This window comes from Cavia porcellus, unplaced genomic scaffold, assembly GCF_034190915.1.
Source record: "Cavia porcellus strain 051 isolate PalLab524CR breed Dunkin Hartley unplaced genomic scaffold, mCavPor4.1 scaffold_1, whole genome shotgun sequence".
NCBI lineage: Eukaryota > Metazoa > Chordata > Mammalia > Rodentia > Caviidae > Cavia > Cavia porcellus.
This window is the reverse complement of record NW_026947484.1, coordinates 229,087,575-229,110,601: the sequence shown is the minus strand read 5'-3', so window position 1 is coordinate 229,110,601 and position 23,027 is coordinate 229,087,575. Positions and strand designations below refer to the sequence as shown.

The window sequence follows — 23,027 nt, the reverse complement described above, 5'->3', positions numbered from 1 at the left end:
ATTTTCATTAATTTAAAAAATATTACAAGTATATGTTTGCGTTACAGAATAAATACATTCTTCTTGGGGAGTTGGTTCATGTACACATGTCTAAATATTTCAACTTAAATTCTTTTTTGTGTGGGTGATATTCATCAAATGATAATTGAAAATATTCTGCAAAGTAATTGGGCTTTGAATTATATTGTAGGATATAAAAGATTACAATGCTGTGTTGCATAATAAAGTGAGAAATTCTGTCTTATGCTCAGTTTTTGATGTTTGTTTTGCATTTGGTGGGTTGATAGGATGACTTAATAAAATTGGCATTGTATATTTCCCATTGTAAGGACCTGAAGAGATCCATGTGTAAATTTTAAGCACAGTGTATTTTAAAATTTTTATTTCCGTGTTTCTTCTTTGGATGTTTTGTTTTGTTTTTAAGACGAAGTTTTGCTATATAGCTCATGCTGGCTTTGAACTCACTATATAGCCCAGGCTACCCTTGAACTTATGGTGATCCTCTTGCGTCACCTCCTGAATGTTGGAATTACCTGTGTGGACCACTACATTTGGTCTCCTGTTTTTCTTTTTTAATTTTGTTTATTGTAACTCCTGTGTATTGAAACTTTACTGAGTAGTACTATACTACATTGCTTTATTTCATTTAATTATATAGCAGCCCTTTACATCATTGTGATTGAGTTGTGTAAAAGTAAAATGTATGTTTATTTAGTAGCTGTCATAATCATCACAAATTAAAATACCTAAATGAGGATCTGTTTTTAACTTTATTTTGTGATCATCTTTTTAATTTAGGCACAGCAGCTCTTATCAGCATGTTTAGAAAAGGTAGACATTTCTAGTACCGAGGGTTATGATTTGTTCATCACACAGCTCAAAGATGGTTTAAAAAACACATCTCATGAGACTGCAGCGAACCACAAAGTTGCTAAGGTAAGAAATTTTTAAAAATTTACCTTGCTCAAAGTTTTAATAAAACAAACTCTCCATTCTTTTGCTTAATCACTCTACCTTTACTTTGGAAATGTTCTAGTTGTAGAGTGTTTTCTCTTTAAAGAAGCAGAATGTACTGTACTCATAAATCACCTCAAAGCTGAAACTTTTTGTATTGAAGTTTACTTTGCTCATTGTGTGTCTAAAGTTTCTGTGACTCTTGAATGTCTGATGGCCCTCTGTTGGTTGAAAAGCTGGTGAAAGAGGCTTCCAATTTAGATTTTAAGCTCAAATGAAAATGAATTATATCTTTGGAAATGGGGCCATTTTGTCATTTGAGACAGGGCTTGGGTGTGAGTTCATTCCTGCTTTGAAATGATGATGTGGCCCAGGCTGGCTTGAAATTGTGGCATTCCTTTTGCTCAGCCTTTGTAGTGCTGGGATTATAGGTGTAGGCCACCATGACTGCCTTGAAATTGTTTTGGGGGAGGGTGTGGATGGGAAGTCTGTGGGAAACAGTTTTTTGGATTAAATCTTTGGCTATATTTCATTAGTTTATTTTAATATTGTTTTTTTCCAGCCAGGATTTAGCACAGTGGCTTTAGTGCCTGCCTGGCAGGTGCAAGGTTGTGAGTTCAATCCTAGGCACAAAAACAAAACAAAACAAAACAAAAAAACAAACCCAAAAAATACTGTTCTTTCGAATTATGTATGTCAGTGATGGTGTAGTCATACAATGCAATGTAATACGTAAAAGGCTTCCATACTGAGGAATATAAGGTAATCAGGAAAAGTCATTTTCCTAAAAAGTAACTTTTTATCAATATATTTTTGCAGCATAGTTGTATTTACACTAAAATATCACAATATACTTAGATTTTTTTCCCCCACTGTATCTTGGTTTTTTTTTTTTTTTTTTTTTTCCCTTCTTGTCTTTTTTTTTCTTCTTCTGGTACCAGGTATTGAACTCATGACTTCACACTTGCCAGGCAGGTGCTTGTGCTGTTGAGCTAAATCCCCAGCTTGGATTTTTTTCAGATCAGTCTGAATAGATGATACTCATTCTTCTTAATGTTTCCATTGATTTTTAAAAAAAAAATTTTTTTTCCCCCCTTTTTGAGACAGGGTCTTACTATACAGTTCAGTTTAGGCTTGACTTTCACTTTGTAGCCCAGGCTGGTCTGGAACTTGCAATGATCCTCTGCCTCAGCCTCCTAAGTGCTGGGATTATAGGCGTGCACCATCATGGCTGCTTTATGTTTTCTGTTTTTGAGTCTCAAGGTCTCATGTAGTTGAGCAAGGCCTTGAGCTCACTATGTAGTATAGGTTTGCCTTGAACTTTAACAGTCCTTCTATATCTGCTTCCCCAAGTGCTGAGATTACTGGTGTACACCATCACACATGTTTAATTTTGAGTCTGGGTCTTGCTATGTAGCCCATGCTGGCCTTGAACTGTCGGCAGTCTTCTTTAGTGCCACTTTCTTGTAATGCCTGAAAGAGTGTTCCTGTTGCAGTCGCTTACAGTGAATATCCCCAAGTCCTTTTGGGGAAAGTTTGGACAAAGGATGATTAACATTATATAGTTGGAATGTTACTGAGATTCTTTCAAAAGAAGTCAGTCTCCCTTTACAGTTAAGTCTTTATATCTTTGAACACTTGAGAGCCAGAATCTAGGTAAGAAGTTTTCATTCTGTCTTTTTTTTTCCTCCCTCTGCAATTTAAGTCATTTCAGGCCAGAAGTTTTTTTTAGTTATATACATAAATACAATTCACTAGGCCACATACTAGACAGAAATTATTGAGATGTGATCTGGGGACAATATAAAGATGAAATTATTTTACAGATTCATTTCTCTGGGAGAATAATACTTACGTTTTTTATTTTTTTTAAGACAAGGTCTCACTATGTAGTTCAGGTTGGCCTTGAACTTACTATTAGCCCCCATTGGCCTTGAGCTCATGGTGACCCTCCTTACCTTAGCCTCCCAAGTGCTGGTATTACAGGAGTGCACAACCATCTCTGACAGTACTTAGCTTTTTTTATAATCTAATTTGCCCCATCTTTTATTTTTCAACTAATTTTAGTAATTTGTTATATTGAATAATTGTGGTTGTCATTTCTTTGGATAGCATTGATGGTGAAGTAGGGTTGGCCATCCGGGTCTGTGTGACTATAGTCAAAAACATGCATCTGCTGCACTGAACTAAATTTCTTTTCTTTTCTTTTTATTTATTTATTTATTTTTTTTGAGACAGGGTCTCTTTATGCAGTTCAGGCTGGTCTTGAGCTCAATTTGTAGCCCACGCTGGTCTTAAACTTGCAATGATCCTCCTGCCTCAGCCTCCTGAGCGCTGGGATTACCAGCTTGAGCTACAATGCCTGGGTAAAATTTGTGTTTTTTTAAGAGCAAGAAAATATTGGGGTAAACAAAGTGATGCTTTAAAAAAATTTTTTTTAGTTGTTTTTTAGGGAGTACATTTATTAGGGGAAAGAAAGCTTCTAAGTGTGTTGCCCTGAACTAAATCTTCATATATCCAAGCAATGATAATTGTTCAAATATATTTTTATGAATATAGATATTTGAGAACCTACTTTGTGCTTGATGTTATGTTTATGCAAGATGAATATAAGAAAGGACAGTTGCTTTAGTGATAATTAATTATGATAGGATATGTGAGATGTGTTGCCATTTATCATGTTTCCTTGAAAATAAGAACTAACCGGAAAATTAGACCTACCATTGTTTATCAGGATGCTCATAATCTAAGCTTTGCCCCCAAAATAAGCCCCAGTTAGAATTGTCAGCCAGAGAGGTGCATTTAGTATGTCTGTTACAACACATTAGGGCTAGGGTTATATTAAAATAGAACTAAATATAAAAATACATTGATACTTAGATAATAATGTAAATTATAATTATGTTAATACCCAATTGTGCACCCTTGATTGAGAAGTAAACACCTTGTAAACAGATGATCTTAACTGCTTTCAAATGACCAATTGGTGTAGAGGTACAACATATAAATATGAATCTTCGTAATTTAACATGTCATGTGTTACAGTGGTTGAACTTAATGTACTCTTGTGAAATAAATGTTTTCTGAATTTTGGTACTCGTACTTTTTTTGTTCCTTTTGTGTGGGTCCTTGTCTTGTCTTGTCTTTCTTTCTTTCTTCCTTTCTTTTTTGTCTTTTATCTTTTTGAGACAGGGTCTTGTTATGTAGTTCAGGCTGGCCTTGAACTCACTTCATAGTGCAGGCTGGTCTTGAATTTGCAACAGGCATCCTGCCTCAGCCTCCCAAGTGCTAGGTTTACAGGTGTGTGTCACTGCACCCAATTTGGGCCATCATTCTTTGTTTTTGTTTTTTGACTTGAGACCTGATTTCACTTTGTAGTTCAGGCTGGCCTTCAACTCACTTTGTAGCCCAGGCTGGCCTCGAACTCACAGCAATCCTTCTACCTTAGCCTCCCAATTGCTGAGATTATAGACATGTGCCACCATGCCCAGCTGAGCCATCAGTCTTAATCATCATCATCATTTTTATTGCTTTTCCTGTCTTACAAGTCTTCAGTTCACTGTTGATTTCATAAATTCTTGCCTGTAGGAGGTTATGACTTATGTAAAAAAATTCCGGGGATAAAATCAGCTGTGTTGCCAGGGTACCCACCCACCTGTCCTGTCAGTGTAGTACAACAACCTGGTTACAAGACAGACGTACTCTATTGGTAGACTTGAGAGACTAGGGCCAGTGAGTCTGCAGGAAACAGACCAGAGTTTAGGGCCTAGAGAGGTAAGATGGTGTTCCAGAGGAAAATGACATGAATATATTTGAATAAATGTAGATTGTTGGACATTAAAAAAAAAATCTTACTTTTGACTCTTCTGGAGCAAAAATTAATATAAAACTCAGTCTTGTTTTTGGAGAAATGTTACTTTTATTTTTTTGGAAACAGGTTCTTACTATTTCAGGCTGCCTTTTAATTCACTCTCACCACACAAATAAGTAGTAAAATTGTTGCAAGTAATTTAATTTTTCCATAATACATACACCAAATATTGTATATTTATGTCCCATAAACACATTATGATTATTTGGCAGTAAATTTTTTTTTGTTGGTAGTGAGAGTTGACCTTAGAACCTTGCACAAGTCAGGCAAGTGCTTATGCTGCTGAGCTATATCCCTGGTCTGCAACGAAAATTTTTAATTTTAAAATTTCTTTCTTTTTTTTTGAACTGGGGTTGAACTCAAATCCTCATACCTACCAGGCAGGCGCTTGTGCCACTGAGCTAAATCTCCAGCCCTACTCTTTAAAATTTCTTAAACATTTTAAAAATAAAACCTCTACTAACTATCCTGAAAAGGGGGGTGTAGAACTACGTTGTTTATATATTTTTTTTTCAGACATGGTGATGTTTAAAATCTAGACTTTTAGCTATTTTAAAATGTGCAGTATATTGTTATTATCTGTAGTAACCAGTCTGTAAAGTAGGAGTACCAAAAGTTAATCCTACTTAACTTTGTGCCCCCTGCTTTTTTTTTGGGGGTACCGGGGATCGAACTCACGACTGCATGCTTGTAAGGCAGGCACTTATGTGGGCTGAGCTAAATCCCTGGCCCGACTTTGTACCTTTTGATCAGTATTTGCAGATATCACTTCAGGTTTGATAACTGCCATTCTCTTTTCTACTTCTAAGAGTTAAATTGTTTTAGAGTTCATGTATTAGTGAAATACTGCAAAATTTGCCTTCCTCTGCTTTGTTCCTTTTTTTTTTTTTGTGCGTGTGTATGTTGATCTCTGCCTTGTTCTTTGCACGGTGTGTAATGTCTTTTAAGCTTATCTGTGCTGTTACAAATAATAGGATTTTCTTTTTAAAGATAGACAAAGTATAGGGTATATCAAAACTACCATGATAAACAAGCATAAAAATGGTATCAGTTTTTTAAAACATAATTTTAATATACTTGAGGATTTTTCCAGTCTTTTTTTCTTTCTGGATTAGTGCTTTTAAAAATATCTATTCAAGGCCAGTTGTGGTGGTATTTGCCTGTAATTCTAGCACTTGGAGGCTGAGGCAGGAGGATCCTGATGAGTTCAAGACCAGCCTGAACTGCATAGCGGGATCTTGTCACAAAAAAAAAAGTATGATGTTTCATTCTATGTATAGATATATATTGCATTTTCTTTATCCATTTATCCATTAACAGGGTATTTAGTTTGCTTCCTATCTTGGCTCTTGAATGAAAGGATTTTTCTTTTACATACTGGCAAGTTTCTATTGTAGTTGAGTGAACTGATTCAAGACTGATAAATAGTTCTTTATGTGATAAAGTGAACTTAAGATTTTGTTTAAAATTTTGAGCGTAGTTTTTTCTTATATTCTTGTTTTCTTTCAGTGGGCCACGGTTACATTTCATCTTCCTCATCATGTGTTGAAGTCCATTGCCAGTGCCATTGTAAATGAACTCAAGAAAATAAATCAAAACGTTGCTGCCTTACCTGTGGCATCCTCAGTGATGGACAGATTGTCTTACCTCTTACCTAGTGCACGTCCAGAACTTGGAGTGGGGCCAGGCCGTTCTGTAGACAGGTAGGAAGCTTTGCTTAATAAGAGGGATAGTGAGATTGAGTTACTAGTTTTTAATTAAAAATTAACATAAACTCTGATATGATTTTAAATACTCCAGAATATTTGAAAACTAGATTCTTGTTTCTCTAAATACTGGAAATACTAAGTGAATTGTTTTATTAAAATATATATTTTAGTTGTGTTTAAAGCAGTAAAATTATTTTGAAAATTCTTGCTTAATAAAAAATTGAGTAAACTTAAAGATTATAATTATTCAATATGTAAGAATTATTTTGCCATTGATGAAATTGTGTGACCTGGTGAGATAAATTCTGACAGATTTACACCCTATATTCGAATTTGAATAGAAGGAAAACTTTACTTACTGTTTTCTGATAGAAATAATGCAAATTAAAAAGCCAGTTGAGGAATTTTAAATTGATTTTTATGTTTTGTGCTATTGGAGTCATAAAAATCAATAGTTCAGTTGGGTGGATGATGGGAGTCCCAGCACTTAAGAGGCTGAGACAGAAGGATTGCTGAGAGTCTGGGGCCAGCCTCTGCTACATAGTGAGTTTGAGGTCAACCCAACCTACATAGCGAAGCACTGTCTCAAAAGAAAAAAAAAAAAAATCATCATTTTACAGGACATTAAGTTACTGTTTTGTGTGAAACTACTTAAAAGTTAATAAACGTTTTTAAAAAAAATTTAAAAATGATGTACCTGGTGACATTCAGGTTCTAATTAGACATTAAAAAGCACTAAAACTGGCTGGAGGTGGTGGCATATGTCTGTAATCCAATCCTGAGCGCATGAGGCGAGAGTGGTTATAAAGTTTGAGGCCAGCTGGAGCTGTATAGTAAACTCAAGGCCAGCCTGAACTACGTAGTGATACCCTTTCACCAAAACAAAACAAAGCACTAAAGCTTAGAAATGGTATCCTGAAATGTAAAACTTAATAGTTTTGATGTGTTCCTTCCCATGTAACATTTTACATTTTCACTGGTATGAGTTGTAAATTCCATTTACAATTTTCCTGAAGTATATGTTTTTCTGAAGTATATGTATAGACAAACAGTGTTATAATTAGTGAAGACACTACTGAATGAGTTCCTTCTTTATTTCTATGCTAGGTGTGACTCATGTATTTTGAAGTGTTTCTTGTCTTTTAGCATAGATGACTTTGTTCTGTCAGCTTTATTTATATTGATGAAATTATTTTGTTACATAAATAACTTTTGAGAAGACCTTTTATATTCTAGAGTAATATTACTATGTCTGGTTTAATCATAAGACAGAGAACCTAATTTTTAATCAGAATATCAGATGGTCAGTGCAATGGCTGTTGTTCAGATAACTTTGAAATGTGTTTAGAGGGGATAAACAGAAAATATGTGATTAGAACAAGAGATTCTTGTCTGAGAGCAATGCCTGTCCTGAAATCATAAATTGTCAGCTTTGCAGAGCTTTTCTTTTTTCAAATGATTGCATGTTTTCTAAATAAATAAAATAAATAAAAAAAAATCAGAGGAAGCTATGATAAATGTTCTGTTTTAGGCAATGCAGTAATTAGATGGAATTTTTATTGTTTCTGACCATGTTAAAATGTCCCAAAACATGATTCTGGTGTAGTGTGTATTGTTTGTTTGTTTGTTGAGACCGAATCTGTCTCTGTAGTTCAGGCTGGCCTTGAACTAAGTACCCCAGACATGCCTCTAACTCCTGATGATTCTCCTGCCTTAGCCTTCCAAGTGCTGAGTTTACAGGCATAAGTCACCATGCTCAGCTGTTTGTTCAGGTAAATATGAGAAGTCTATGAGGGCTGATGAACTTGGGTCCTTCGAAGGTTTAAGTTAGGGTCTAGTGGTGATACATATAACTAAGTGAGACTTTTTTTTTTTTGTCTTAAGACTGGTCCAAAAGACATACATAATCTGTGAATGAAAATGCCTTTCTAATCCCAAAAGATTTTTATTTTTGGATGATAAGGATTGAACCCAGGGCCTTGTACATGCTAGCCTAGCATGCTAATGCTTGGTAATTTAAGAGAAGATTTTAAGAATTATTTTCTGGTCTCTTTGTGATGACCTTTGCACTTTCTCATTCTTTCTCCTTTGTATTAAGTTACTATTTTGTGATAGGAAGAATAAGCTTTGCTTACTAGTCTTTTCTTATTTGAAACGTTTTGAACTTTTCCTAAATTTCCTTATCCTTTAAAAGATTACTTGGCTCTACTAGTTACAGTTTAAGTGAGCTAGTGTATTTTTCTATGAATACAAATGGAAGTTTCATTTTTTGATAAGTCTCTGCATAGTATAGCTGTCCTGGAAAAGGATTTTTCTGGAAAAGGCACGAGATACTGCTTTCTACTTAGAAAACACACAAAAACTATATTAATTAGAAACATCACTTGAAGATCCTTATTAACTTGAGGTTAGGAAAAAAATTACTGTTGTTTGTAGTTTTGTTCAATTAAGGAAAACTTGACATGTAATGAAGCATAGTACTGTCTTCATTTCTAGACTTCTTGTTCTGTCTCTCCATTTCCAGATTTCTTGTTCTCTGTTTGGTAGTTATGCAGTACTGCTTAATTTGATCTATCCCAGGAATTATTTGTTAGCTGTAGCCACTCTAGCATTCAGATTTTTTTTTCTCACCCAGTTTAAAGGATATAACTGATAAAGTGATCATTTTTAGTTTAAAATAACAATTTAAATTGTCATTAGACCTTTCCTGAAGTTTTTCTTATAACCCAGTAAAAAGGTTTTTTTGGTGCACTGTTAAATAGGAGTTTCATTGTTTTTTTTTTTTTTAACCTCAGTTCAATTACATAAAGTGTGTTTACTTTTAGATCATTGATGTATAGTGAAGCTAATAGACGGGAGACATTTACCTCATGGCCTCATGTAGGCTACAGATGGGCACAACCAGATCCCATGGCTCAAGCTGGATTTTATCATCAGGTAACAAAACAACAACAAAAACAAATACTTCAGAAATCCTAAAATCAACATTTAATACTTTTTAAAAATTTTGTTTTATGCACTGTAGCTATGTGCTCCTTTATATGTGTATGTGTGCTTTGTTTTTTCCTATACTTTTGATTATGATACTTTTGCATGTATCTTGTATAAGAGGGAAAACATGTTACAAGTAATAACTGAATTATTTAGTATGTTTAGCTTTTTTTTTTAGATGTGATTTTGGACAAATGTTATTTTTTACTAAGTATTTTCAGTTTTTTATTCCTGCATTTGTAACATAGTAGTAGATGCTTAGGGTAATACAATAAAGCAGTTTTGTGGTTGTTCCTGAAGTTGTACTTTTTGTTGAGATGCAAATTACTCATATAACCTAAATAGCTGATTAGAAAGTTACAGTGGAGTAGATGTAGGTGTTGCAGGGGTATGTACAGTTTTATGTGTTGACAAAGTGTTAATTAAGAAAAGTGGTTGAAGTTTTATGTAGGAAAGGAGGAATATAGTGTAAGGATTAGGTTGGTGAAATACTGTGAGAATGGGGTATAATGGAAGCTTCCCTGAGCTAGAGGGCAAGTGTGAACAGTGATTGTTTTTCAGATGTATTTCAGTTCATGTTTTAATAGCAGAACTGGGGCTGAGGTTGTGTCTTAGTGGTAAAAGATTTACCTGGTAAGTGTAAGGCCTTGGGTTTGGTCACTAGCACCACAAAAGCAATCCAAAAAATAAACAGGCTTTGTGATAGCAAAACATAGTATTTTTCAGTGCTCACTATATAGTTGCAAATTTATTAAACATTTTATGTATACATCTAAAATGTGTGTGATGCATTTACATATTTAAAAATTATTGATGTGTATAAATTCTCAATTATGCAGAAGTTTATTTTTTAAAATATAAAACTATTTGTGGCACTAAATATTATAAAATACATAATTTTAAGGTATTTATGGCTTAAAACCAGAAGTGAAAACATATTTACGATTTTTTTTTTCCATTTTTTTAGTACCAGGGATCAAACTTACAACCTTGCACTTGCCAGGCAGGTGCTTAAGCCACTGAGCTAAATTCCCAGCCCATATTTATAACATTTTGCCCCATATATATTTTAAAGAATGTTATATGAATTAGGTAGACTGGTTTGCTTTTGCTTTTGCTTTTGCTCTGCTCTGCTCCCCTCCCCTCCCCTCCCTTCCCCTCCCCTCTCTTTTCTTTCCTTTCCTTTCCTTTCCTTTCCTTTCCTTTCCTTTCCTTTCCTTTCCTTTCCTTTCCTTTCCTTTCCGTTCTTTCGTTCTTTCGTTCTTTCGTTCTTTCGTTCTTTCGTTCTTTCGTTCTTTCGTTCTTTCGTTCTTTCTGTTTTACAAGGTCTCACTATGTAGTCCGGGCTGACCTCAAACCCATTGGTGATCCTATCTCAGCCTTTCAAGTGCTGGGATTACATGTGTTTGCCACCATGCCTGGTTTGTTTTTCTCTTGTTTTTTTCTTTTAATGTTTCTGTATCAGATTCAGTGGGGTTTCTTTGTTTTGTTTTTGAGACAGGGTCTCACTATGTAGTTCAGGCCAGCCTTGAACTCATGGTGATCCTTCTGCCTCAGCCTCCATAGTGCGGATTCAGTTTTTAATAATAAACTTGTTAGACTGTTTTCCTTTACTAAAAGTATATACTTACAGTATATACTTTACTGTATTTCATATACTTTAATAGTGCAACTAGAAGGTTACAGATCAAAAATTGAATACATATATGCCTCTATATTGAGTTCTGGTCATTTTCTGATGAACTTATTTTTAAATAAAACAATTTATAAACATTAGTACATAAAAATACAGGCTAATTTTCTTTTTGTCAGTATCTGTTTTTCCTTAAAATTATGATCTTTGCAAAGATCCTTTACTAAAAGCTAATGATTAACCAGTTCTCTCCCCTCCATTTGCAGCCTGCTTCTTCTGGAGATGATAGAGCCATGTGTTTTACTTGTAGTGTATGTCTCGTTTGTTGGGAACCTACTGATGAACCTTGGTAAGTTTTGATCTTTTGGGGCGTAAGAGACTTAAGTTCTATAAATATGCTTGTACATCATACTTTTGTGGTCTTGATATTCTGTCTTGCCTTTGATGTATAGTTTTGTTGTCTTTAGTTTTGCTTTTGTCCTAAGAGAACAAAGTGACCCGGTCTACAGTGTCTCACATCAGTCAGCATATAGTATCTCTCAGGCTCACAGCATTCTAAATTCTGTACGTGGGAAAAGCTTAGAAAGTTAAAAAAAGACAAAAGCCAAAGAAAAGATAAGACAGAAAGTTGGGCAGATAATTGTTAAGGTTGATACCTTTTAATATCTGAGAAAATATTTATAGCTATCATGCGAGTCTTGACCTGAGTTCCTAACATTTTATTTTTCTTATGTTTTTGTTTTCTAGTAAACCAGGTTAGTATTTCTTATAGATGCTTTTTTTTAAATCAGTACCGGAGATCGAACTCACGACCGCCTGCTTGCAAGGCAGGTGCTTATGCCGCTGAGCTAAATCCCCAGCCCCCAGTTTAGTATTTCTTTATGCTCAATGAGCATCTATTTGAAAATACAGGTGTACTTTTTTACCTGTGAGATAATGATTAGGGCACCCTCTGTGGACACCAAAATTTGAGGATGCTTGTTTTTACTGTAAAAATATGTGGTATTTGTATGTAACCTATAGATACCCTCTTGTGTAATTTCAGTCATCCTTAGATTACTCGTTCTGCCTAAGTAGAATGTAAAATGTTATGTAAGTAGTTCTTGCATGTTTTAGGGAATAATGACAAGAAAAATGCTCTGCATTTTCAATACAGATGCAGTTTGTTCCCTCCATTTATTTTTTTGTCCATAGTTGGCTAAATCTACAGATTTGGGTCTCTTGGATTTGGAGGACAGAATGTAATGTATATTTCATGAAATTAATCTTTTAGGGTTTTTACTTATAAGTTGCTTTCCTGATTGGGTTCTACTGTAGATAATATGTGAAGTATCAGTATGTTAACAGAATTTTATTATAGTATTGGTTTCTTAGTTTCATCTGTGAATGACTTTATTTGTAATGAAAGTAACAACTATTATTGTTGAATATTGTTATTTAATATGTGACTTTAGGGTTGAATGTATTAGTGATCCTAATAAAAATAGAATTATTTGGTGAGATTAATTTTTTTGAGGAGGTCCAAGTCATTTTATTGGAGGACTTGGAAGAGGGAGAAAGTGCTCAAAACACGCTTATAGACAAGGAGAACGGATGTCCTTGGCATGGCTGGATCTTACCTTTCCATGTGCGCTGTTGCCAAAAGCTTAATTTTTTTTTTTTTTTTTTGTACTGAGAATTGAATTTCAAGACCTTGTGCTTGTCAGGCAGGTGCTTATATCACTGTGCTGTATCCCTGGCTCCAGATTAATTCTTTTTCATAGTAGAATACTTTGTTTACAAAAAGAGTGATGATCCGTGCATTCTTTAGTAGTTTCATATGCAATTTAACTACTTTATTGTTTGCCTTTTCCTTTCCTCATCCTGTGTTAAGGTCCGAACATGAAAGACATTCCCCAAACTGCCCATTTGTGAAAGGTGAGCACACACAGAATGTGCCATTGTCAGTCACACTTGCAACAAGTCCTGCACAGTTTCCTTGTACAGATGGAACTGACAGAATATCCTGTTTTGGGTCGGGGAGCTGCCCTCATTTTCTAGCTGCTGCAACTAAACGAGGAAAGATCTGCATATGGGATGTTTCCAAACTTATGAAGGTATGTTTTAATTTTGAAGGAACCGAGTAGTAACTGATAAAGAGTGAGTTATAAACTTAGAATTTTTTATTTGTTTAGGTGCACTTAAAGTTTGAAATTAATGCCTATGATCCAGCAATTGTACAACAGCTTATTCTATCAGGAGAACCAAGCTCAGGAGTTGACTCAAGGAGACCAACTTTAGCATGGCTGGAGGACTCCTCTAGTTGCTCAGATATACCAAAATTGGAAGGAGATAGGTATGTTGAATTTGTGTTTAGTAGTATTTATAGAATTTTTTCTAATTTTACTCATTATTAAAGAGGCAGAAAAAATTTTATCAATTTAAGAGATTAGAAATAAATTTTTGTTAGAAATCCAAAAGCTGTATGATTCTCACAGAAATTTTTATTCAGACTTGCCATGGTTTATAAAGTATACTATTTTTTTAACCTCAATTTATTTTAACTGGATTTAATTGCCACAGAAAATAAAGTCTAAGGTTTGGGTTTGTCTCTTAGCGTAAGAGTGCTTGAGATCCAGGATTTAATTCCCAGCACAAAAGGAGAGAGCGAGGAAGGGAGGAGGCGATTTTATTTTCTACTAGGATTCACCTTATAATAAATCTTTTCAAAGAGAGCTGAGCTGAATTGTTAGTTTCCCTTTTTTTCTTTTTTTTTTGGTACTGGGGATCTAACTCATGACCTCGTGCTTGCCAGGCAGGTGCTTATGCCACTGAGCTAAATTCCCTGCCTCCCTGTTTTTCATTAGCATCTCAAATTAAATGAATTTCAGTAATGAATAGTGAAATGACCTTGGAGATGAGGCAAGAAAATGTAATTATTGAGAATAGCACATTTACTATTTTCAGTGATTTGAGGCATCAAATTATTGCTGTAGAAAAAGTTTGGTATAATTGCGGTTCTTGATTGTTTAGCTTAACTTCTTTGATTTTTGTGTATGTGTGGGTTTTTTTTGTTTGTTTGTTTGTTTTGTTTTTGTACCTGGGATTGAATTCAGGACCATACCCTTGCCAGGCCAGCACATGTGCCACTGAGCTAAACCCCTGACCCTTGTGTGTTGTTTTGTGGCTGCATCTGATGTACGTGGGGGCAGGAGTTAAAGTAAAACTCCACCTAATTCTTGCATAAAAGCAGTTGTGACTTTGAACTGGATGAGGATCACACAGCAACCTTTGTATTATTCCCAAGTGGGCACAACAAAGAATTTTACAGGCTACTCAGTTTGTGATAAACAATTGAACCTATTACTATTAAGACTCCATAAATAGGACTGGGGATTTAGCTCAGTGGCATAAGCAAGTGGCCTGGCAAGTGCAAGGTCATGAGTTCAATCCCCAGTACCAAAAAAAAAAAAAAAAAAAAAAAAAAAAAAAAAAAAAAAAACAACCCAGAAACAGACTCCACAGGTAGAAGTGTGGAATGAAATGCATTTACTGGCCTGAGGATGTTACCCACTTCACTTACAGGGCCTTCTGACATTACCAGTGTGTGGTCCGTGTTACATTACAGTTAGTGATTTATCATTTTACTTGACAAACCCACTTGGTGGCATTACTTTCATTAAGAAGTAATGTAAAATTTTATTAACGGAAATATTTCACTATAAGACAAATAGAAAATTCGTAACATAGATTTTGGGAAGGTTACCGTTGTCTGGTTCCTATTACTAATAGCATATAGTAGAGATTAGTGGCAAGTAAAGCCTTAGCTCTGCAGTCTGCTGAATTAAAGAGTTATGGTTATTCTCAGTTACCGTAAATCCCTGTGAAAGCTTGATTAGAAAGCAATTTGCTCATTGTTTGAGTTTTTGAGCATGTTTGCTAATAGGCTGGAAACTAAGCATGATTGATTTCTGTGATTTTCTTAGAAGTTAGTGAAAAGTTAACAAAATAATGAAATTGGCATGTATTTTTAAAAAGTTCTTAATTAGAACTTTAACTTGAGATTTTGCAGTTGGTAGATTAAATATTGAAAGAAGTATGTTTCTAGTGATATGCACACACCTATACTTTCTCTTTGTAAAATGTTTTGTTTTCTTTTTTCTTTTTCTATTTTTTTGGACATATAATTGAACTCAGGACCTTGCACATAACAGGCAGGTGCAGTGCCACTGAGCTATCCCTCTGGCTCCCTTGTTTTATTTTTCTGGAAATAGATCTTGCTTTCTAGTCCAGCCTGGCCTCAAATTGCCAGCAGTCCTCCTGCCTCAGTCTTCTAAGTGTTGTGATTACCATGTGGTGTGTGTTCCCATGTCCAGCCAAATGTTTAATCCTCTACTTTTATAAATATAGGATAGGACTATTTTCTCCCCAAGAAATTGTCAGGCAGTCTGTAAAGAAAGATGGTGTGATAGCAGATGTATTGAAAGTGAGCTTGAGAAATTTAAAGTAATTAGAAGTATAGTTTGCTTAAGAACTATTTTTGATCTTTTTTCTAAGAAGATACTTGTCTTTGTTTTAAATTTAGGCCGGGGCCAGGTGAGGTGGCACACATCTGTAATCTCAACATTCAGGAGGTTGAGGCAGGAGGATCATTGTGGGTTCAAGGCCAGACAGGGCTACATAGTGAGTTCAAAGGCCAGCCTGGACTACCTAGGGAGGCTATGCTTAAAAAAAAATTCAGGTAGGGAAAAGTTGAGAACACATTTAATTTAAATAAATAAATGTTGTTTTCTAAAGATTTCATTTGTTGCTTGTGTATCTTGTTGAATTGGTAAAAAATTTCTGAATTCGACTTTGAAGATGTTTATAGTAGTCTTAGTATTAACCAAGGTATCCCTAATGAGGCTAGTTTAATTTTCAAGAACAATAATGGTAATTTTATTTGTTTATTTATTTTATTTATGGAGCTTTGGAGCTTGAATCCAGGGCCTCATGTTGGTTAGATAATATCACTGAATGATGATATTTCAAGACCTTAAAGTTTTTATCTTACCCATAGTTCCTTACCTGTCTCACATGTGTGTTACTTTGTTACAAAGTTTTATATCAGGCAAAAAGCTTATTAATTTGGTGGCTGTTATAGAACTAATGTGTGTTCATTGTATAAAACTTGGAATATGTAGGGGTGGATAGTGAAGCAAATAGAGTACTCACAATCATACTGTGAAGTTGTGTTAACATTTATGTGTATCTGGCTTTTTCTTTTTAACCCATGTGATTTTTAAAAAGTAGTATTATCAAGGGGTTATTTTATGTATATGTGTTTTTTATTTTCAATCTTTTTGAGACAGGGTCTTGCTCTATAGTTCAGTCTGACATTGAACATCAAGAAGTAAGTTTGGTATCTAAAATTTATCCTTTAAATGTGGAGTTCTATATTTTCCCCAATATGATTTCATTATGTAAGAGTTTTAGAATTTTTGTAATTAAAAATATTTATTTATTTACTCTTTTGCAGTACTGGGGATTGAACCCCAGAACCTTCATGCTGAGTTATATCCACAGTCCTTTTTTCTTTAATTTTGAGACATAGTCTTGCCAAGATACTTAAGTTTGCCATACTGGGCTCAAACTTTCATTCTCTTGCTTCAGCCTCCCAGAGTGCTTGGGTTACAGGTACATGCCACCATACTGGACCCATAGGTATTTTAGAAAAATTTTTATACTAATTTAAGGTGACAATTTTCTTTGTAATGTCAGCAAACTTAAATTCTTTTAAAGGTAGTACTATCATATTTTACTATTTGTCTTTGTACAGCTGAGCAATAGTTGGTTATATCTCCTTCTCTACCTCTTCCCTCCCCTCCTTCAGGGTCTTCCAACTGAGCTTGTATTCCCAGCCCTTTTAAATTTGTATTGTTAGACAGATTCTCAGCAAGTTGCTCAGATGGCCTGGAACCTCATCCCCCCAAGTAGCTGGGATTACAGGCTTGTGCACTGTACCCAGCTCCTTAACTGTTTTAAATAGGGATTACCATTCTCTGTATAAAATAGCATAAAAACCTATGCATTGCAGATTTCCATTAATATAGTCAAGAAGGAGAAATTGCCTTTCCTTTCTGCAAAATAAATCTTTTTTAATGGTAGTTTCAGAATTTTAGAAGATGGTAAAGAAGTACTGATTGAGTACAGACAGAACCTAATATTGGTAATTATACCTTTTGTCAGTTAATAGTGAAGACAGGATAAAGGTGGATATAAAAGGGGGACTGACACTTTTTGTCCTCCGCTGAGTGAAGAACGAAGGAGGGGCAATATTTTCTTATTGTCTGCTACTTTTTGAATTTTAATACCTTTTCTTCATATCAAAAAGTTTTAAACATTCCTTGCAAAACAAAATTACAAAATAAAAATGCACATTGTTGTGTTTGTACACATGTGTCATACAAATTTAATTGGTTTTAGAGTATTCTGAATTCAGTAATAGAGTATTTCTTAATATTTTACAACTGCTAGGTCATGCTTGGTTTTATTAACTGTTGTTCTCTTTTATCCTTTTACTTAACTAAATTATCTTTTTACTTACCTAAATTATCCTCAGCCACTTAACAGTCTTTAAATCCCTACAATATTATTATGCGTTCTTGGAGGTTTCTATACTCTCTTCGAAGTAGACATTTACTTAATAATTTAAAATGACTCTCTTGGTCTTACTTAAAAGTTATGATATTGAACTATGTATATCTGACTTAAGTAGTTTAGTAAGTGTATGTTTTAGATGTGTATCATGCAGTGTTAAACACATTGCTTATGTTGTGTGGTGGTGCTTGTACTCAAGAGACTGAGTCAGGAGGATTACTGCAAGTAAGAGGCTGGCCTGGGCTACATAGTGAGCTCTAGGCTAGTCTGAACTACATAGCATGACCTTGTTTCTGGGTAAAACAAAAACCATTATGCTTTTCTTTGCTTTTTCATGTGATACATACTTTTTTTTTTTAAAGTTCAAATGGTTTTTGCTTTTTAATTTAAGTGATGATTTGCTGGAAGATTCAGATAGTGAAGACCATTCCAGATCTGATTCTGTGACAGGTATGTAAAACATCTTATATATTTTTCAATCTTTAAATAATAAACTTATACAGTTCTGAGTAAAGCTAAATGCCAGTTAATTTTAAATTTGTTATTTAATCCAAATTCACAATTTTCTTTGATTTGCACAAAAATATGAAGTCTAGATCACAAATCTAGAATAAGTAATATATAGTGATTCCTAGTTAAAATTTTAGTGGTTCTCTAATGAGTTAGAGGAATCAAAGTGATAGTTAATATTAAATCTTCACCACATGTTGAAATTAAAGTTGTGCTCATTTTATTTTTGTAATGTATTTTTAAATATAAGTAGCATTTAAATTAACTCTCTTAGTTCCCAAAAGAAAACAAATGAAAAAATATAAAGGTATAAAAATCACAGACATTTCAGCAACAACTAAATGTTTCTTTAGAACTATCACGACAAAAGAGTATGTTTCATATTTTCATGCTATTGAATGGGCTAATAGTGCATCCAAGAGTTACCATATTAGATCAACTTTTAATCCTCAATTGTTAGTTACTACAGTGTGATTTTTTTTTTTGGCTACTAGCAGTCGAACTCCGGACCTTGCACTTGCTAGGCAGGTGCTGTGCTACTGAGCTATATCCCCAGCTCAATTTGATTGTATTTCTGTATGTAAAGTGTGTTATTAACGTTTTACTCAAGGCTAGGAAGCTGAGGCCGGGATTGCCACAATTTCAAGACTAGCCCAGACTCCATGGGAAGTTCAAACAGCCTGAATCGCATAAGTGAGGCCCTCTCTTACCTCCCCCCCAAAATTTGATTCAGAGTTTTAGGGATAAAGATAAGATACTTATAAGCATCAAATACAATACCTGTGTTTTGAGAAAGTTATCATTATTAAATTTTGATCATAATTGAATATGAGATACTATGAACTGATAACCTATGTAACTATAAGTGTTAAGAAAGATGTGTATCGTTTGTTGCCATAAGTTAAAAAATAATAAATGTTCTTCAAATTCTGACTTGCTGTAAAATCTTTTTGAAAGCTATTAAAGAAGAAGATTTGACTGATTTTTTTTTGTTACTCCCCAGTTTTGAAGTTGTTAGCAGGGGGGAAAAGTCCCAAGAAAAATGGCAGGAGAATTCTCCAAGTAATATATAAATATATAATTAGTTGTAGAAAAATTTAGAACGATGAAAGTACTATTCTTTTTATACTTTGTTGTCTCTTTTTCAAAGACCACAGAGAGTTACTATTGTGCTATTTTAATGTTGTATAGGATAGTAAGCTGCTAAGTGGTTCCCTGAAAACTTTCTTAGAGCCTCAACTCTTCTATGAATCAATTCTTTGATTTTGACGGATCCCTCAAATCCTATGATGTCAGTTTTTCCTTTGTAAAGTGTTCTGTACTACATGTAGTTCCATATTGTCAATTTTGTCAATAAATTTTTCATTCTCACTGTAACCTGTGCTTTATATAGTGTAGCTTTTTACTTTTCTCTGGTTGTTAAGATCTCTGTAAGTTTGTAATTTATACTTGTGTTTAGTCTATTATCCTTTTCCTATCTTTATCTTTTCCATCCATGTTTGTTGTGTTTTCACATTCTCATTAGGCGATATTCTGTTTAGTTTGCTTCCCAAATCTAGAAAACATCACATATTTTTGTTGATTATATGCGACATATCTTTTAGGATTTAGTATTGTATTCACATAGATTAAAAGAGAAAAAAAATCTTTTCTGTTCAAAAGTGATTATTGACTCATTTGAAGGTTTGTCTGTAGCTGCTTCATTCATAGGAAAATACACTCTTTTAAACTAATTTTGTTGTATTAAAAGACTGTTTTTGACTTTCTGGTAGTCTTGTGGACATAGCCAAGTATATATTTGATATTAATGAGTGGTGTCCTTTTCTAGAAGTGTATAAAAACACAGGTGCCATTTCAAAACTTGTATTTATAACTGTAGGTGATTTACGTTAAGTTGGAAGACACAGCATAATTATAAACTTTGTGTGTGTATCAGGAATTGAACTCTTGACCTTGCACTTGTCAGGCAAGTGCTTATGCTGCTGAGCTATAAATAACCCTGGCCTCTAGACTCTTATTTTTTAACTTGAAAAATCTAAGTGTAGATAGAGACAGATATCTGTTTTTCAGTTGAAAGCTATGACTTTTAAAGATGATATTAATGAAAAAAGTTTGGCTTTTGGACATATAAAAGTATTGGTTACTTATTGTGCTTTTTTTTTTTTTTTTTGATCTTTGTTTTTTTCTCTTTGTGAGACAAGATTTCACCATGTAGTTCAGGCTGGCCTTGAACTCACTTTGTAGTCCAAGCTGGCCTTGACTCAGCAGTCTTCCTGCCTCAGCTTCATGTGTACTGAGAATGTTAGTTACTTTTTTATCACTGAGACACAATACCTGGTACTCACAGGAACACACGTTTATTTTAGCTCACAATTTGTAGAGGTTTCAGTTTGTGTCCAGCTGATTCCAAGGCAAGGCGACATGGCCAGAGGAGAAACAGTTAATGGCAGGGCAGATGGGAAGACTTCCTCCTCTTTTTTTTATTCCATTCAGGCTACAAGCCTGTTTGCTGCTGCCCCCCACACCCGCAGTAGGTTTTACCCCTTCAATACAGCCATCATTCATACCCAGAACAATGGTAAGCCAGTCACTGGACTGATCTAGTATCACCCCTGATCCATTCCCAAAAGAGCAATAATGAGTCCATGAGGCTTTATGGGGAGATCTGGATGTAAGCCATAATATGGGACTTGTCATGAAGAGTGAGAAGAATGTTGGCCGGAGATTGAAGAAGAGTTCAAATTGGAATTTGAGGGCGAAGTGTGTAGCACAGTGGTAGCATTCATGAGGCACTGGATTCAATGCCCAGCACTCTGAACAAAATAAACAAATTGAAATTTGATGGCCTTAGAAAAGTACTGCGATAAAACCTAGTTGCTAACCTTGCTGTTTGGCTGAGGGGTTGCCACTATCTAAGAACGTAGAGTAGAGACGAGTTTCCTGAAATGATTGTCTAAAAAGAAATTGTACTGAAGGATGTTTTAAAGTATATTGTATAAAAACTTTTTTTCTGGTCTAGTAGTATATAGAAACTCTTGGTATAAGAGATGATAGGTTTGCTTACCCATGAGATTTGTCAGTTACCAATGTGACTTTTGTTAGTCTTGAAAATATAGTATATATTCATAGAGTATATTTGCCAGATGTTAATTGAATCCTTAAGGGGAACCAGAATAATAGTGCTACTCATTATATTTTCCTTTGTAATGCAGTTTTAATTATACATACTTCTTTATTGGCTTCAGTTTACATTAGCAAATATAATTTAGGGTTCATATGTTTTCCTAACATATATGACTAAATTTGTATTTTCTTAGAAATTTCTGTTGTAACTTAAGACATTGTTTAGTTTGTCAGGTTAGTCCAGCAAATAGGTGAACACCCTCAGGATTTAGTGTAGTACACAGCTTGTTAAAAAAAAAGAGGTTAGTTTCAGGAACTAGGAATGTGGCTCTTTGGTAGAGCACTTGCCTGGAGTACAAAAGGCCTTGCGTTTAATGGGGAAAATCCTTCACTTTCATCCTTTAGTTTTTGACCTAAAACACAAAATTAGTAAAGAAAATCAACATAAGTATCTCATGGCAATGTAATGGCAGTTAGTGATCGTAACCAAAGAGTATTTAAATGAATAGCCTCATTACTTGCAAGTAGGATTTACAGCTTAATATTTTCATCTTTTTAGGTAGAAAATATTTCAGTTGTAGAGGATAGTAATAATACTATACGAAGTATGATCATTCTAGCTCTTGGACAACTGTAGATGAAGCTGTCAGGGAAAATGTGGACGAGATCATGAATGAAATAGTTAACAGGAACTTTCCGTGTACCTTAATTGCTTTATGTTGAAAGGATCTGTTATTTGTTTTTTTTTTTTTTTTTTTTTGTTCTGTAACCTTCATGTAATCACCTTGAGTTTTATATTTATTTGCCTTACTCTTTTTTATTGTTTGCATCAAATTGTGAAGGCAATTTTTATTTTTTTGTTTCCATAATCACTTAAAATTGCTCTTTAAGTTATTGCTACTCCCTTTAAGTGATTGCTGATCATTGTTTTATGCTACTGAGAAACAGATTGGTTGAAAGAATTTTCAGTCAGAGTCAAGAGATTATAATTGATTTGAGAGGTTATGTAACATCTCTTCTAGGGTTCTGTCTCTATGAGATCGCATTTGGAAGATTAAGTCTCAGAAGTGACTTTTATACTACTGATGGAGGGTCAGCTTGAAGAAACACAATATAAAAAAGTTGAATAAGGGATAAAGTAATATAGATGTGTTCCTTTAAATTAAAATTAGAAATGCTGCAGAAGACACTTATGTGAAAAACTGAGACTATTTTCTTTTCTGATTTTTATTTGGTTTCTGAACTCAGGATTAATTTGCCTTCTGTAGAAATCTGATAATCAGCATGGTGAGGTTAGAGAAAAAATGGTGCTTTCACTTCTAAGTGGTGGGCAGAAGTTGGGATAATATGTCTTGGTTATTTTTCAGGTTGCATAAATAATATTGCATGCCTTTTTTTTCAGAACTAAAGTGGAAAAATCCTGTTATTAAGTCTTGATTTTAAGTAATGAATTAATAAGAATTACTCTTTAGGTCTTTGTGTGTGAGCGTAGAGATGTGGGTGTGGATGTGTGTGGTACTAGAGATCAAACCCAAGGCCATTCTGTCGCTGACTTAAATCATCAGCTCATTTTGTTCCATTATTTTGAGAATGAGTCTAGCTAAGTTTCCACCCTGGC

General features: G+C 34.4%; 1 protein-coding gene across 13 annotated transcripts in view; it reads left to right on the top strand.

Annotated features, from left to right (window-relative positions):
* Positions 1–23,027, top strand: part of Birc6 (baculoviral IAP repeat containing 6) — a 242,185-nt gene that overhangs the window by 38,327 nt on the left and 180,831 nt on the right. For all 13 annotated transcript variants that reach the window (XR_010040847.1, XM_063230115.1, XM_063230081.1 and 10 more), the window contains exons 3-9: positions 799–936; positions 6,335–6,528; positions 9,360–9,471; positions 11,425–11,507; positions 13,032–13,254; positions 13,333–13,493; positions 18,168–18,226. Coding sequence is in view for 12 of the 13 variants with exons in the window: in XM_063230115.1 (XP_063086185.1) it covers positions 799–936; positions 6,335–6,528; positions 9,360–9,471; positions 11,425–11,507; positions 13,032–13,254; positions 13,333–13,493; positions 18,168–18,226 (970 nt within the window). In the remaining variant the exon portion in view is untranslated. The remainder of the gene's footprint in view (positions 1–798; positions 937–6,334; positions 6,529–9,359; positions 9,472–11,424; positions 11,508–13,031; positions 13,255–13,332; positions 13,494–18,167; positions 18,227–23,027) is intronic.